The sequence below is a fragment of the Rhamphochromis sp. 'chilingali' genome, assembly GCF_963969265.1.
Source record: "Rhamphochromis sp. 'chilingali' genome assembly, chromosome: 10".
Classification (NCBI taxonomy): Eukaryota; Metazoa; Chordata; class Actinopteri; order Cichliformes; family Cichlidae; genus Rhamphochromis; species Rhamphochromis sp. 'chilingali'.
This window is the reverse complement of record NC_137937.1, coordinates 4,238,015-4,254,274: the sequence shown is the minus strand read 5'-3', so window position 1 is coordinate 4,254,274 and position 16,260 is coordinate 4,238,015. Positions and strand designations below refer to the sequence as shown.

The 16,260-nt window shown below is 42.3% G+C and overlaps 1 protein-coding gene across 2 annotated transcripts; it reads left to right on the top strand.

Moving 5' to 3' along the window:
• The first annotated feature begins 3,315 nt into the window (after positions 1-3,315).
• asphd2 (aspartate beta-hydroxylase domain containing 2) lies at positions 3,316-13,955 on the top strand. Of its 2 annotated transcripts, none has more exons than XM_080894214.1 (4): positions 3,316-8,329; positions 9,395-10,611; positions 11,067-11,180; positions 11,348-13,955. In XM_080894214.1, exons 2-4 carry the CDS (start codon positions 9,747-9,749, stop codon positions 11,476-11,478), a joined length of 1,110 nt encoding a protein of 369 aa, XP_080750340.1. In that variant the 5' UTR covers positions 3,316-8,329; positions 9,395-9,746; the 3' UTR covers positions 11,479-13,955. The 2 variants fall into 2 exon arrangements, with proteins under 2 accessions (XP_080750340.1, XP_080750339.1); XM_080894213.1 differs by having other exon boundaries at positions 3,316-8,333.
• Positions 13,956-16,260: the final 2,305 nt, after the last annotated feature.

Genomic DNA, 16,260 nt, shown 5'->3' with positions numbered 1-16,260 from the left:
CGTGGGGCAAAGTGAACAGAAGGCCGGCCTAAAACAGAAAGGTAAGCACAGCCTGTTGTATTATAAATACCAAATGTGCATATTGGGCTTTCCAAATTAATCTGTTCGCTGAGTCACATGTATTTTCACAGTAAATTTGTCGGTGTCTGGTTTTTGGCGCAAGATACTAACAACATAAGTTGAGGCTGAATTCCAGTGTGTTAAATAAACTGCTTCTACCGAGATACTAATAACATACTACGTTGGTCTAGATTGCAGTAATCTGCTTCTACCGAGATACTAATAACATACTACGTTGGTCTAGATTGCAGTAATCTGCCTCTACCGAGATACTAATAACATACTACGTTGGACTAGTTGCAGCCACTTTACCTTCCACATTTAATTTTGTCTAATACTGGCTTCTGTAGCAATAATACGTTAGAATTTATTCTGAAGACGCGGCCATAAGTTCAGTACATTGAAGTCGAGGTTTGTTTATTTTGTTTATGGTGTCAGTGACGTCCTGGCTTTTGCCGGCTATGAAATAGAAGTTGATTTAAGGACAAGCAGATACTGGCTTCACGGTGCAGTTGGACGCTGGCAACGCGAGAGCGAAACACGTCCGTAGGTTTGGTTTATGATACGGCGTGTTCCGGTGGTGCGGCCGTGAAGTGCAGTAGTGGTTGGTGCTAATTTTAGTACATTTGAGAGAGGTTTTGATGGTGGTTTGTGGCGTCAGTCGAGTATAAAGGGCTGCGGCCATAATACAAAGTAAAAATTTAAGTACAGAGCAACACCTGGTTTATGATGTCAGGTATAACTTCGGGGATGCAAGCATCACTTTTATGATGCGACTTTGCCCCGTGGTGGCGGTCATAATCGCAGAGAAAAGGGTATTTTGGTCTATGGTGCAGTGTGCTTTAAGAAGATCTAATAGTTGAGCTCAGAGGTTTCTGTGTAAAATTCCCGCTGAGGAAAAGTGTTGTGTGTGAGTGTCAAAGCGCGCTCTGGGTGAGAGAGTGTGTGTGAAGCTGCGAGGCGCGCTCTGGGTGCTGTCTTGTGGGTGAAGCGCGCACTGAGTGAGAGTGTGAGTGAGGCGCGCTCTGAGTGTGTTTTTGTGTGGAGTGTGAAGCGTGAACACAGTGACAGTGACGGTTAATGTGTTTGATTAGGAGGACATTAGAGCAAATACACATTTTAGGATCAAAGGTTGATGCCTAGTGTACCTGTGGAACTTTGCCCTAGGAGTGGCGACCCTCCTGTCCGTGGACGCGTGGCCAGGACCGGCGTTGTCCGGGTGCCGAGGTGGTGACTTGGGGAGGTGAGGGCCCCCGCATAGCTACGGAAATAACACTGGAACGGCCGTGTAATCACGGGTTCACATTTATTTCCGGACTAGAACAAGACACATTTTGCGAACAAACGTTGAGTCTAGATTAGTAAAGAAATATAAAAAGGTTGAATTCCTCGTTTCAGTGGTTGAAATTGTTGTGTGCCTGTCCCCTGACGAGTGTGAAATTAAAATAAAGAGGGAATTTGGAGCCACATAGAGATAGACGGGCATAATTGGGTGTATTACTCTGTGGTGTAATAAAAATAAAAAGGAGAGATAGTAAGAGGTGTGCAGTGGAGAATTATAGAGGAGTAGAGAGAGGAATGTGTTGGGAGACTGGCGTACAGTTTACGCTGTCAAGGTAGGCGTGTTGCCTGCTTATCGGTTTAAAAGTGATGAAAATGAAATTAAAATAAATCTCTTAGTGTGTTAAAACAGGAAGCTGTGGACCTGGACCAACTGCCCCCACAAGCACAGCGGCCGAAGCAAAATTATAGGTAATGGGAACCACACCCAGCACGAATCAGCAGCTGTGAAAAAGACAGCAGCGAGGAGAGAATTAGAGGAGAAATTAAGAGAAGTTTTAACACATAAAATTGGGGCCAACGGACTTGTGGAGGTTGGGAAGGCGTCCGGAGCATCACAACAAAAAGGTGAAACAAAAACACACACAAGCAGAGAAATCTGAGAGAAAGGCTCCTTTTAAGGTAACGCCTAGTTTGAGAAAAGATAAAACTAACCTGCTTTTATACAAATGCACATACACGCAATGAAGAAACAGCTTACACTCATGAACACGTGAAGATTTTCCAGCAAGGTTAAAGAAAAATTAACATACTTAAATGATGAAGTCTATACATTACTGACAAAGAAACCCTCTGGGTTGCAGGACAACAATTTAACTAAAAAAAAAAAAGGAACACTGGTCTAACCAACCAGGGAAGACACAACAAATTTAGTGGTTAAAAGATTCAAATTGTGACATGTTTTCTGTTGACTGATTAATAAAAGTGATTACTGAATGAAAGAAAGTTCCTTTTTGGGCTTTTAAACATGATCTTAAGAATTTTAACATATACCGGTGTTGTCCTGTCAACTTGGTGGGTTAGGAGTTGATTATATCGGGAGACAAAAAACAAAAAAAAGGGGGAGAGAAGGCTGACACAGGGCCTGGCCCCATTGCCTCCCCTCTGAATAACACAGCCAACACAACAACATTTTCCTGTTCGTTTGTTTTTGTTTTTTGTTTGTTTTTGTTTTGTTTTGTTTTTGTTTTTTCTATACATATTTAATTACAGGCTGCTTTGCCGGCCCTGAAAGCCGAGGCTGACTGGACTCCTGCTCTCCCCCATACGTGACACTGACCAAATGCTGCAACAGCTGGACCCACAACAACGACCTGAGAATGTCAACAGACCTGCAGGAATGTGATCTCAGGCAGCCGAGACGGAGAGCACTAAACCTAAGGCCCGTTTCACTACACGGGGGAAAAATTCCCAGACTGCGTCAGCTGACAGAGCTGTGACGAGACGCCCGCCAAGCCCGAATGAAAAGTAAGGCCGAGCGAAAGAATGCTGACCTTGATAACTTTGCATTCACACTGTGCAGGACAGTGATGGACCAACACGGATGATCGGGTGGCGAAAAAGGGCGTGACCGAGACAAGAGGAGTAACTGAGGTCAGAAGGCACCTCAGAATGGACAAAAACACAGAAGAAGATGCAGGTTTCACCTGCGGTGAACATCGACACTGGAGAAAGGACTGCCCCAATTGGGGTCAGAACCAGGACGGACTGAATTTTGAGCAGCAGCAGCAGCAGCAATGGTCGCAAACAAACTGAAAAGGAGGGGGGCAGGACCCCAGGGCATGCTTCAGGCAGTGGTTTACCCAGAACACCAGAACAGGAAAGTGATGAACACAAACACCCACACAAACACACACATCTACATGCACTGACTCAGAATGAAGAGAAACACATACACACACACACACCCACACACACACACACACACACACACACACACACACACGGGAATGTTGATTCACTGAGAAGTGATGCACACACATACACATGCACACGCTTGTGCAATGAAGAGTGATCCACACGCACACACACATACACGCTGATGCAATGAAGAATGCTTTGCTTATGCTGATATGCAAAATGCTGCACACAAACATCCCAATGCATAATTTTTATGAGGAGCCATTGATTACTTAGAATGTGTTATATGTCACCTAGAAGGCATTTATGTAGATTTTAGGAATAAGCTCTAAAACGGTTTGGTTATGAAAACAATGTCTGTGCGTGATGTCTGTTTATGGCTCAAGGCCTTGACTGAATTCTTTGCTGTGCTTCACACAGCCCTGATGAGGAACAGTGGCACAGAATGAAAATGATGAATTAATAGTGTAAGTTTTAGGTCGGAGTACGGCATTTTCTGTGATTGAGTTTTAATTCAAGGAGGAACAAAAGGTGTTACGGCACCTGAGGTTCTTATTCCCACACAATATTGTCCCGGCAGGAAGCAAAATGTTCCTGTGAATTTCTGGTTGATTGTTTGGTTTTGTTTAGCGCTAGCTTGATTTTATCAGTGAGCTTTGGCTTGTGTTCTTTCTCGTTTGCTACATTTGCAAAACCGTCTATCAGGAGCCTTGGTGTTAGTATTGACTCAGCTCTGACTTTGGATGCCCATGTAAAATCTTTGGTTCGCTCCTGTTTTTATCATTTGAGAAACATTGCTAAGCTGAGTCCCATTGTATCGCGCTCCGAATTAGAAATTGTCATTCATGCATTTGTTTCATCTCGTCTGGACTACTGTAATTCTTTGTTTACTTGTTTATGTAAAGCCTCTTTGGATCGTCTGCAAGTTGTTCAGAATGCTGCTGCAAAGCTTCTGACCAAGTCCTCCAAGTTTTCCCATGTCACACCCCTGCTGATTCAGCTGCACTGGCTCCCCGTTAAATTCAGGATCCAGTTTAAGGTTTTAACCTTGACTTTCAGGGCCCTGCATGGACAAGCACCAACATATATAAGTGAACTTTTGCATCCATACATTCCCAGCAGGTCCCTGAGGTCATGTGACCAGGGCTTGCTTGCTGTCCAGCACACGAGGCTGAAAACAAAAGGCGACAAAGCTTTTGGAACTGTGGCCCCCAGATTGTGGAACTCTCTCCCTTTGAGCCTGAGATCTGTGGACTCAGTGGTCACTTTTAAAAAACAGCTAAAAACCCATCTTTTTAAACTTGCTTTTAGTTGATTTTTATTTTTAGGTTTCAGCTTCTGTGAAGCACTTTGTGATTTTTATCTTGAAAGGTGCTATATAAATAAAGTTTTACTTACTTACTTACTTACTTACTTACTTACTTACTTATCTCAGTATCTCCCATGGAGAGACTCTGGCAGGCAACGCCTTTTCTTGCACCTAAAAACTTCTTTCTTTTAATGGTAAAGTATACAAATCGATTACATCAATTTATTCTTCAGTTATTTTCTACCTCAGTTTTCTCAGTATTAAACTTTGCATTTTTCTTCATTTTATTTATTTATTTATTTATTTGCTTTAAAGTAAACAACAGCAACAACAACAAAAAACTTTCAAAAAAATCCTTTTGTTCCTTTTTGTCTTTTCCCTCTAAAGACATCCTGACCAGGCTCAGTGGTTGAGATGGAGGAGCATAACAGCAACATGTTAACAGAAACTGCTGAGGTTCTTGGATGAACTGAAAAACTTCAAACGAAGGAAAAGTTGAGTTTATTTTCTGTAAAGCTCAGGTGGAACTTGATGGGGTGACATTGAAGGCTCCATTCTGGACTTTGTCACACTGGTACATGAAGAGAGGTACCAAGAACAAGAGTGTGCACTGTACACACACACAGTTCAATGCTTGCTCTTCAGCTGGTGTCACTTAGCAGTTTTGTCTTCCTGCACAAGCAGAGGTTTTTGCTCGGGAAGTAACCGTGACCTGGTTTTCAGAGATTTCTCTAACATTTAATGGTCGTGAAATATGTCAAACTTTTCTCCCCTACCTAAAATTAAACAGCTGCGAGCATCTTGAAGACAGCAGAGAAAATAGTGGCACTGAGGATTTTGAACTATGGCACTCAATATGCCCTACCTCCACCCTGATTGGAGGATAACTGCACTTACAACATTCATGGACATTACACCTTATTTATAAACCGTATTTCTATTTATACTTCAATGCAACCAACATCCTTACCTCTTTAAACTGTATTTATTATAGCCTTATTTAGTATAGTTGCAACAGCACCCCCCCACTTGATGTGCAATATCACTGATCACACTGCACCTCTCAATGCACCTCTCAATAGATGGCATGTATTTATATGTATATATATATGTAAGCGTGTATGTGGAAATATGTGTGTGCATGTATGTACGCATGCATACATGTATATATACACATATGTATGTATGTTTGTATGGGTGTATCCGTATGTTTGCAGGTATAACCTGTACATATCTTTCTTGTGTAAATGTAAATTTGTGTGTGATTGTGTAAATACTTATGCTATTGTGTACTTCACACACTTGGAGAAATGCCAAACAGCCTTTCATTGTTCCTGTAACAGTGACAATAAAAGCTATTCTATTCTTCTATTCTATTCTATTCAAGCGATGCCACTTCTGGGGATTTTTGGACACAGGAGGAGTGTGTACACAGATCCTTATTGACTTAGCTGCTGTCTACAGTTCTAATGTCTCCATCAGAATAAGCACTTCTAATTGTACTTTGCTCATGTTTTATTCGGTGTTTTATTTATTATATGTCCTGTTCTAATAAACTTAAATTTCAGGAACACCTTCTTTAGATCTGTTCAGTTTTATTCATATAGCACCACTTAACAATCAACAGTTCTTGTCTCAGAGCGCATTATATCGTAAGGTAAAGAATCGACAGTGGTACCGTAATCTAGGACAAATGTTCACTCGGATTCATTCATGACGTGAATGCAATTCTGTAATCAAAGGTGTGTTTTTGGACATAACTGACTGCATATGTATACTGTATCATGAGTGCACAGACATGGATGTAAACCACAAATTAACTGTTTGGCTGAGTCAAAACAACCATAGCAGTGATTCTAGCTTAAAGGTGCTCTGGATATTGTTAAATATGCAAATATGGTTATTTAGACAGAGACAACTTTTTACTAATTTTGGTTCTGTAGATTACCATAATGAATTTAAAATAAAGAACTTAGGTGCACTTTGCGGGCAATGACAGCCTGAAGCCTTTACCGCAGCAGCTTTCAGTTTCTGTTTGTGGGCCTTTCTGTCTGAAATTTAGTCTTCAACAAGTGAAATGCATGCTCAGTTGGGTTACGATCAGGTTGGCCATTCAAGAATATTCACCTTCTTTGCTTTAATAAACTGTTGGGCTGCTTTGGCTGTATGTTTTGCGTCATTGTCCATCTGTATTATGAAACACTGCCCAATCAGTTTGATTGCATTTGAGCACACAGTATGCATCCCAGTCTCTTTGTGTTGCTGAGTTCATCCGTTTTTTTCTGTATTTCACAGGATGGACCAAACTATAGATTTTGCCACCCCTAATATTGTAGCAATTTCTTGAATGGGTTTTTTCTGTTTTTGCAGCTTAAGTATGGCTTGTTTCACCTGCATTGAGCGCACCTTTGACTGCATGTTGTTTGTTCACAGCACAATCTTCCAAATGTAAGCACCACACCTTAAACCAACTCCAAGCCTTTTATCTGCTTAACTGACAATGACATAATGAAGGAATTACCCAAACCTGCCCGTGAAATAGCCTTTGAGCCAATTGTCCAAATACCTTTGGTCTCTTATAAAAAACATATGTTTCAGTAAACAGGTTAAAAAAAAACTAAACTAAACTTGTGTCAGTGTCCAAATATATATATGGGCCTAACTGTACTGTTAATTTTTTTTTTCTTTTTGTCAGTGTTTGTCAGATGTTCTGTTTAAAGAAAACACTTTGGAACCCCTTGAATGCGAGTACATATATACACATTTACATAGCGACAAAGTGACTTCAAAGAAAATAAAAATGCTCAAATTTTTAAGATTGTGAGTTGAATCCTTCCAGGAAAGGTTGTTTGATGTGCACTGTCATAAACTATAACCAGCAAACTATTGCTTTGTGACTGCTGTGGGTGAAATCAGGGCAAGTTGCAATGCATTTTGGGAAATGATGTCTCCAGAAATGTTAAACAGCAGTCGATGGGCGAGCCATGAGACATGCGGAAGAGCTCCATCAAGTAAAAATAATCAAGAGACCAAAATCAGAGGGAAGGCAGTTTTTCTTTCAAAGTAAAATAACTGACTACAGTAAATTGAATCTCAAGACATTTGTTAATGGTGTTCCCATATATTACTTTTACTGCCACGGTAATTTATTACTTTCTTCGGAATTATTACTTTTCTTAACATTGTGAGGAAAATGCCAAGACCCTAAATTAATTTATTGAAATCTTACATAGCTAACACAATTTTATGCACAAAGGTTAGTGTGTGGTTAATGAGGAAGCTCTTATCATAATAATAATAATTATTGTTGTTGTTGTTGTTATTTGTTTAGGGACAGTTTTACAGCAGAATCTACGACTGAAAGTCTGCCCTCCTCCGCTTACAATTTTAGACTTTTACTTTGAAAGTCATAACCGGAAATATTGGTGGGTATTCCTTTCCTTTCTGTGTTGGGTGGCTTCCCTGGTGGAGCTTTTAGTATTTACATCAATATTATCTGAAGCCTGTCCTCCGCTGCCGTCCTCCACAGACAGCCAGACAAAGATTCCTCCTGTCGGTAGAACAGCTTCTCATTTCTGTTTCTTTCTTATTTTCTGTTGTTGGTTCCAGTCACGACTTCTTTTGTGCATTTTGGAGCTGTTTCCTGTGATGTTGGCGAGTGATATCCGTCTGCCGTGTGCACTGCAGTGGTGCGCAGCTTCGCCTGGAGAAACACCTGTGCGCCGGTCTCTTCGACATGCCCACAGTCATGAATGTTGAGTAGGTATGAATCTGAAACCCGCCTCAGACACTCAGGTAGAGGGGAGGAAACGTGACCTTAGTTCTGCTTGTTTACCGAGCCTTGTGGAACGTTACAGCTCATCAATATTTTGGGCATCAGTTTGTAGACAGCTCGATCCCGGTGGCAGCATCCGTGAGTGCTCGGATTACATTCAAACAGTGGAGTGTTTGGAAGAATGAGCGTTTTATATCGCTCTCCTCGGCAGGGTTTGGTGGTCAGTGTGTCCTAAAAGCAGCGAGTGTTTGTCTGTATGCGTGTGTAGGGGGGTGTGGGGGCGTCTTGATGGTGTCAGACAGGATGTAGGGGAGGATCTGTTGGAGCAGGATTACCCGACCATTTTTGGTGAGAGCGCAGACTGGAGTTCTGATCACAGTTGACGCATTGCACTCCTCGCATTCTGGCTGCCGGTCCCATTATCATTATATAATCATACTCATGTAATCCAGCCTTTTTATTATTGTTATATACTCAGCATACGATTCCACAGACTAGAACCCGCTCCCCCCGAGGATCCATTTATGCAGCTCCTGCTGAGCAACCTATGAATGCCAAATTATAAATGTGGGTGGGTATCAGCAACTGTTTACGTTTATATAATTCACTCTTCCGAGCGCGTGCGTGTGTGTGCATGCGCAAAAAAATAGAAAAGGGGAGAAATTAGAATTAAATGCAGCGATGTACCCATGACTCATGATTTTATAGAGAGGAGAACAGGGGTGTGTGGGTGGGTGTGTGTGTAAGGCTGAATTCAAAATTGTGTTCACTGTGTGTGTGTGTGTGCATGGGGTGCAGTTGTTTTGAAGTCAATAGTGTGTGGGTGACTTCCAGCAGCTGTGTTTAACATGTGGTGGATCCAGGATGGTAAGTTTTTGTCAGAGAGGCAGGTGTGTCTCACACAGATACAAAGCAAAGTGTAACGAGTCCCACGTCACACCGTAAACAGAGTTTGGCGCACTGATGGCACCGTCCTCCTGCTGTGAATTCTATACCCTCCTGTCTTCTCATGGCCCCCCTTTTCTCTCCCTTCTGTCTTTGTTTTCCAGAGAACTGATAACCCTAAGGCGTGGTGTCTGTCTGCATTTGTCTGAAAGAGCAGGAGAGGCAGCAGCAGAAATACCACACGGCCAGACATCATGCAACGAGAAACCTTCACTCGCTGCAAAGTGCTGAAATGTTGGGCCTGAAGAGCGAGCGTGTCAGATTGAATCAGCAGACTGTTTCCATCATGGAGGGGCGATAAGAGCTGCTTGACACTAGACCCGTGGCCCCGCGTGTGAGTGTGTGTGTGGTTTACGGCCACCTTTCAATCACAATCAAGAAAAGACACATTCACTGATCCTTCCCCATCATCGTTTTGCGTTTCCTACCGATTCAGCAACCCAGAAACGAGCCAGAATGGAGTGGTCACTAGAGAGTGTGAGGGAGATGGTGGCTGGAGGGATGCAGTCTATAAGGGAGTGTGAGATCTGTGCTTTTGCCATAGCCATGTGTGTGCTGCTGCTGTTTATGTGGTACTGTTATCGGGTGGGCCGGGAGCATGGCTCTAGCCCTCTGCGTGGGAGGTATCTAGCTGGCACGGGACGGATTGGAGGTGTGGTGGGGGGCTTCATGAGTTCAGACTGTCGTAGCAGGGGGAAGGGAAAGCACGGATCCATGCTGGAGGAGCAGAACGGCTTTGCTTTCTGTCAGTCGTCAGAGTGCTTCCGCTGCACCAGCGCTGGAGAGAGCCTGAACCAGAGGCTCTATCACAGCCTGCAGGAATACGCCAAGCGCTACACCTGGTCAGGGATGGGCAGGGTGCACAAAGGAGTCCGTGATCAAGGCCGGTACCTTAACAGCCGACCGACCATCCAGCGGCCAGAGGTCTTCTTCCTGCCCGACCTGCCGTCAGCACCTTTCTTCTCCAGGGAAGTGCAGAGACATGACGTGGAGCTGCTTGAGCAGAGCTTCCCTGCACTCCTGGCTGAGTTCGAGAGCATCTACCACCAGCCTCCGGGTCGCAGCGGCTCCTCCCTCCCGCCGGGGTGGAAGGCCAACAATACTCCTCGCGGGCAGTGGTGGACCTACTACCTGGTCAACCAAGGCACCCCTCTGGTTCTAAATGTCAGGAGATGTCCCCGAGCCTGGAGGGTGCTGGGCCAGCTGCGCACCTTCATCTCCAACAACGTGTTTGGGAACGCCTGCTTCTCAGTACTGACTCCCGGGGCGCTCATCACCGAGCATTACGGCCCGACAAATGTCAGGCTCCGATGCCACCTGGGTAAGAGAGTTCACTGAACTGGAACTAATGAGTCTCAGTGTGAATTTTAAGCCAATGCAACAGCAGATGATTTCAGTGTATTTATAAGGAACAACGCAGAGAATCAGCTGCTCTTGAAAACCTGAATTCTCTTGAGTCATGGAGGCAAAAGGCTAAAATGTTGTGTTATGCTAGAAAATGTTTTCATGCAGCTGAGCTTTGATTCCCTTTCCATCTGTACCCTGTGAGATGGCTCTAAACAGTCACGTTTATCGTTACGTATGCAGTCATTTTAGTGAGAGCGTTTAGAGCAGCGTGCTGTAATGACACAGGGCCCTTTATGACCTGTGCATTAGGCCACCTGCGCAGTAGAATCCAAACAAAACAAATGTTTTAAGTGCATTTATTTTTGAACTATTATAACGACACATTGGCTCGTTTATTACTTTGTTGTTTTTTTGTCTTTTTCTCGACAGGTCTCAGAGTGCCCCCTTCCTGTGAACTTGTGGTTGGTGGAGAGCCGCAGTGCTGGTCTGAGGGCAGCTGTTTGCTTTTCGACGACTCCTTCCTTCACAGGGCTTTCCACGAGGGTAAGAAGGCATTAAAATTCAATCTTGGCTTAGGCTGTGTCATTTTATTTATTCTAAAAGAGGATTGGCCTAATTCAATCCAGCAGCTAAGGTAGATGTAGAGCCTTTTAATGCGAGTCTGTTATAGATTTAAGTTCACAACATCGATTTTGTTTTTATGCACGCAGGGAGCCAGGAGGACGGCCCCAGGGTGGTTTTCATGGTGGACCTGTGGCACCCCAACGTGGCCGCCGCTGAGAGACAGGCTTTGGACTACATTTTTACACCGGGCCGTTTAGAGGACAGGGAGGGGAAATAGGTGTGAGTGAGAAGCCGTGTGTCCAAGTGAGACACAGATGGCATTTAGGGAGGTGTGTGTGTAGTATGAGAAGCAGCCCTTTTTTTTTCTTCTTTTTTTTCCTGCCTCCAGACCAGCTCTCACATTCACTGTGTACATATTCTCCAGCTCATGCAGGCTTGCTCTTAATTCCTCTTAGCACATGACCAAACATTGGGCCTCTTTTATCAAACACCTTTTCTCTGTCTAATTGTGTAAAATGCAGCCATATTTAAAAGTTTTTTTTAAAATAGAGGTTAGTAGGTGCACGCAGCCATTTTTATTAATGTGTAATAACACCATAGCAGGGACCTTTTGGCTCATTTCTTGCTGTTGTGTTGCTTTATTTTGAATCACTGAATGTTTATTCGAGTACAGATGAATGACGTCACCGAACAGCAAAAAATTGGGGATTTTATCTTCTACTTGCGTCACATTTATTTCAGCAGCAGTATGCTAATGTGGGGCAAAGTCTCTTTGCGAGCCAGGTAATAGCGCGTCACTCTGTCGCGGAAGTCTTTCACAGCACACGTCGGTCCATAAGTCAGTCTGACCTGTTATGTCCCAAAGAAGTGAAGTCATTCTGCATGAATTAAAGACCCCTCGCTTCCTTCGAGGCCTTAAGAAAGGCAATTGGTGACAGCCAACATCTGTTAACTCATTTTTAACTTCATAATATTTTTCTGTAACACTGCTAGAGTGTCATTGTTGAACACATCCTTTATTTGTCTTTTACGAGTCACACTCCGTCTGTTTGAAGCAAGCCATTTTTAAGAGCCACAGTTCTATCTGTGCCTAAGGTGACCAAATAAGGAAAACCTTGTCGAGATGATGTCAGTCGAGCAAAATAGTACAAAAAACCTTTGGGAGCAAAGCATTTAGAGCTGTGTGAATGCTGAACCTCTGCCCTAAACTGATTACTTTTCCATAACTTTGCCTCATTATTTAAACCTTTGACTGTGTTTATTTTGGCAATACCAGTTTTTTATATATAGTGTAGTGTACACTCACTGTCCAGTTTATTAGGTACACTTATTCATTTGCTCATGAACCCAGATCATATTAGCCACTCGCATGGCATAATCGAGGCAGCCTCTGTGTGTTCAAACTGAGCTTCAGAATGGAAAGAAAGGTGATTTAATAAATTGAAAGTGTCATGTTTGTTGTGTGCCAGAAAGGCTAGTGTGAGGATTTTAGAAACTCTAGGTTCACTGTACTCAAATGACCTCCACATTCACCAGAGCTCAATCCAAAAGAACACCTCTGGGATGTAGAGAAACAAGAGAGTAGTCATGGACGTGCCAAATCTACAGCAACAGTGTGATGCTATCATGTCAATATGGACCAAATTCTCTGAGAGCACCTTGTTGAATCTGTGCTACGATGAAAGGCAAAAGGGGGATCCGACCTGATGAATCTAATAAAGGGGGTATGTTTCAGAAAAGCTTGAAGTTCTGCTGGGGGAGATTTGATAATTCAGCTTTTTATCATTCAGCCATATTCCCAGCTCAGCTGTCAGAGGGTTTCATTTATAGTAACATATAGAACACACTTTTTCCTTTTTATTGAATGTTAACATATTGTTATTGATTGTAATAATTTATATGAAACCACCACATGGTTAGTGATGGAGTAAAGGTGAAGAAAAGGCTCCGGTGTTTGTTGGCGTGCTGTGCCAACTGTTGTGATACGCACATCAAGACAGATTCAGCCATTTGTACAAAATGATTTAATAAGCAGTGCAGGATCCTTCTGGAAATCTAATTTGGAGCTGGGTGCCGTGTTGGATTTCTGTAGTATTCCGACCCAACTGGCAGCCGTTACGTAGATACGGAAATAGAAATGGATCGCAGATAGAGCTGTAACAGTGTTAGAGCAGCTACAGAGGAATGTTGTCTTTGCTTGTCAGCAGTAAGGCGAACCGATACATCCATGTGTGGTTTGCTAACTGAGGTCCAATGCCGATCATGACGTGATTGTTTACAGACGCAGCTAATGCCTCTGTCCCAGCTCCTGCCGGTGTGCTAGTCAGTCGTGCTCCCCTTTGGAAACATCCCCCCGCTTTCACAAGACATGGTTAGGCAAGCACATTTTTAGATCCGAGTGTGTGAGTCGACCTGTGCCGTACCACTGGAGATGAAGTGTTTTTGGTAAATTTACTAAACTCTTGTAATTTGGTTGCATTTGATATGAGGTTTGTATTTCTGTAAATAAGGTTGAGGTAAAAAACAAACAAACAAAAAACACAAAAAGCAAAAAAAAAAAATGGAATGGTCTCAGATGTTTGTTCTTTTTTAAACAATTGTCTTCGATGCTTCAGACTTTTGTGTTGTCCTGATTTCTAGCTAAAGTGATTGCATTTCATTGTCCACTTCAAAGAGCCATCCATGTCGTCATTTTGATAGATTAAATTAGCATATTCTGTAAAATGTTTATAAAGTAAAGCTCTGATGTTCTGTGATGGGTTTATATTTCCCTTTTCTTTCAATCACTGTAATTTTGCAGCACTGTATCTATTCTCAAGGCCACAGTCTTAACTCTTTAACAGCACTTGATGGATATATGTGCACAGTCTAAAAGCTAGTGAAAATGAGTCTTCAGCAGCTTTACTAGTCCACTGCAATTCAAGGTACCCATCAGTTCTAATGTTTACAAAGGCGTGATCATTTCCGAGCTGTCGACGGCATCGGATGACGCTGACGCTCAGCTGTCAGTGATTGGGTTCGAATCATGAGCGCTGTTAATCCATCTTAGAGAATGAAAACTGTCATTCCTAAAGCTTTCTACATGATGATGGGGCAACCGTTTTGTTTACATTTGGACTGAGGATTTGTTGTTTGACACCTTCTTGTGTGAATTTTGAACAGTATTTCTGTACATTTAATAAATGGTCGAGTATCTTATTTAACCAGCTGGTGTCTGAATTCTCACTTGCACGCAGGAGTTACAGATGTGAGTCGGAGGTAGGCTTCAATTTGCTAGAGAAAACTTGTGTGAAGGATAAAGTCTTATGGTTTTTTACTTGCACAACATAAAGCAAGAGTTTGTTCCCTGTTGTCATCTAGATGCAGTTTTATACTTTTGGCACAAGGAGGCATACCAGTGCAACAATGTTGTCACTGCTCCGGTTTCTGCTTATGGCAGTTATTTCCTTTCAAACTTGTTACTTGTATATGATGTCAAGTCAGAAACACTGTGCCACAATGCAAAAATTTCAAATGAAAAAAAATTGTGTGTCTCCTATACAGTGCTGTCCAAAAGTCTTGAGCCATCTCTCATGTCTATATTTTGTTTCTAAGCAGTCAAACTTTCGTGTAATTTTTAAAGTGGTCCAGGCTTTCTGAAGGTCATTCAAAGTTTTTCTTTGGACATTGGCTGCTTTTTCACTCATTTTCAGTACAGTGCTTGTTTCTGACCAGAGAGGCACATAACTCAAGTAGATAACAGACAGCTTAGCAAACAGCCACTTTATTACTAGCAGTCTGTCACAAAAACACAATTTCTTCCGATTTCCCATGTATTTTCTTGAAGACCACCTAAAGACATGACAAGAAGAGAGTTCAGGCTGAGTTAACAAATAAAGGCGGTCATACCAAATACTGACTTTCAAGCTTGTTAGAATTGTACAAATCCTATTTTTGCCTTATATACTGTATTTATATGTATATTTGCACACGTTTCAATTAAATACTACATCTATTTCCCCTTCTCCTGGCAAAATATAAAGAAATGAGTGATAGCTCAAGACTTTTGCACAACACGGTAGATCAGTGTGGTTTGTATTTGTAGTACCTCTCTAAAGTTTCATTCGTGTTTCCATACGTGGGCTTTATAGCTCTGATTGTTCAAGGCCTGATGCCAATGCCACAGAACAGGAAACACAGTGGTTGTCTAAGCTGCACCCTTCATAGGCACAACATTGTCATAGTAGTCTGTGCAGTAATAGTTGATGTTGGTGGAAGGTTAGACCACCTTTAAGATTATATAGTTATTGAAATGTAAGCAACATATATACAAACAAGGATTATCAGTGGATAAAAGATATATGCACTGCACTGATGTCACTGAGTCAAAGAAAAATTCAATAATAAGCAGGTAAGTGCAAAAACATACAAAAAAATCTTATAATTCAAACCAGGAACCTTCCCGTCTTGCTGTGAGTAAAGTGTGCTAACCCCTGCCAGCTACTGTCACTCACTGCACTGAAGTTCCTGGTTTGAGACCTGGCTGGGGCCTCTCTCTGTGAAGTTTGCATGTTCTTCCTCCATGAGTTTCCTGTGGGTAATCTGCTTCCTCCCACAGTCCATGCTTTTCCCATAATGAGATAAACAAAGTACCTAAAGTTTATATAGTATATAACATTGTATCAGTGAGGTTAAATCTGGCTTGCAGTCCAAACTCCTGTGATTGGTCAGTAACTCTAGAACAATGCTATAAAAATGCTACTTTATTGCAATGAGTTCCTTTTGGTGGTCACAATGACGCAACAGGAAGACAATCCAAATCCATATCGAAATGTGTAAATATGTTTATCTGCCTATGTGGCAGAAAGTGTAGGGTCTCACACTTCCTTTGTCTAACACTCAACTTTTCAGAGTAAAACAGTTAGAAAACGGCGCAAACCACTGTGAGACATGTGCGGGGGAGTTCAATTTTCAAAACTTGAATAGTCTTTTGTTTTACATAAGAGCTTACGGTGCATAATAATGCTTTCTTTTTATTCCTTCTTCCTCTGTTGATTGTTTGTTTGGGCAGTTTACATTA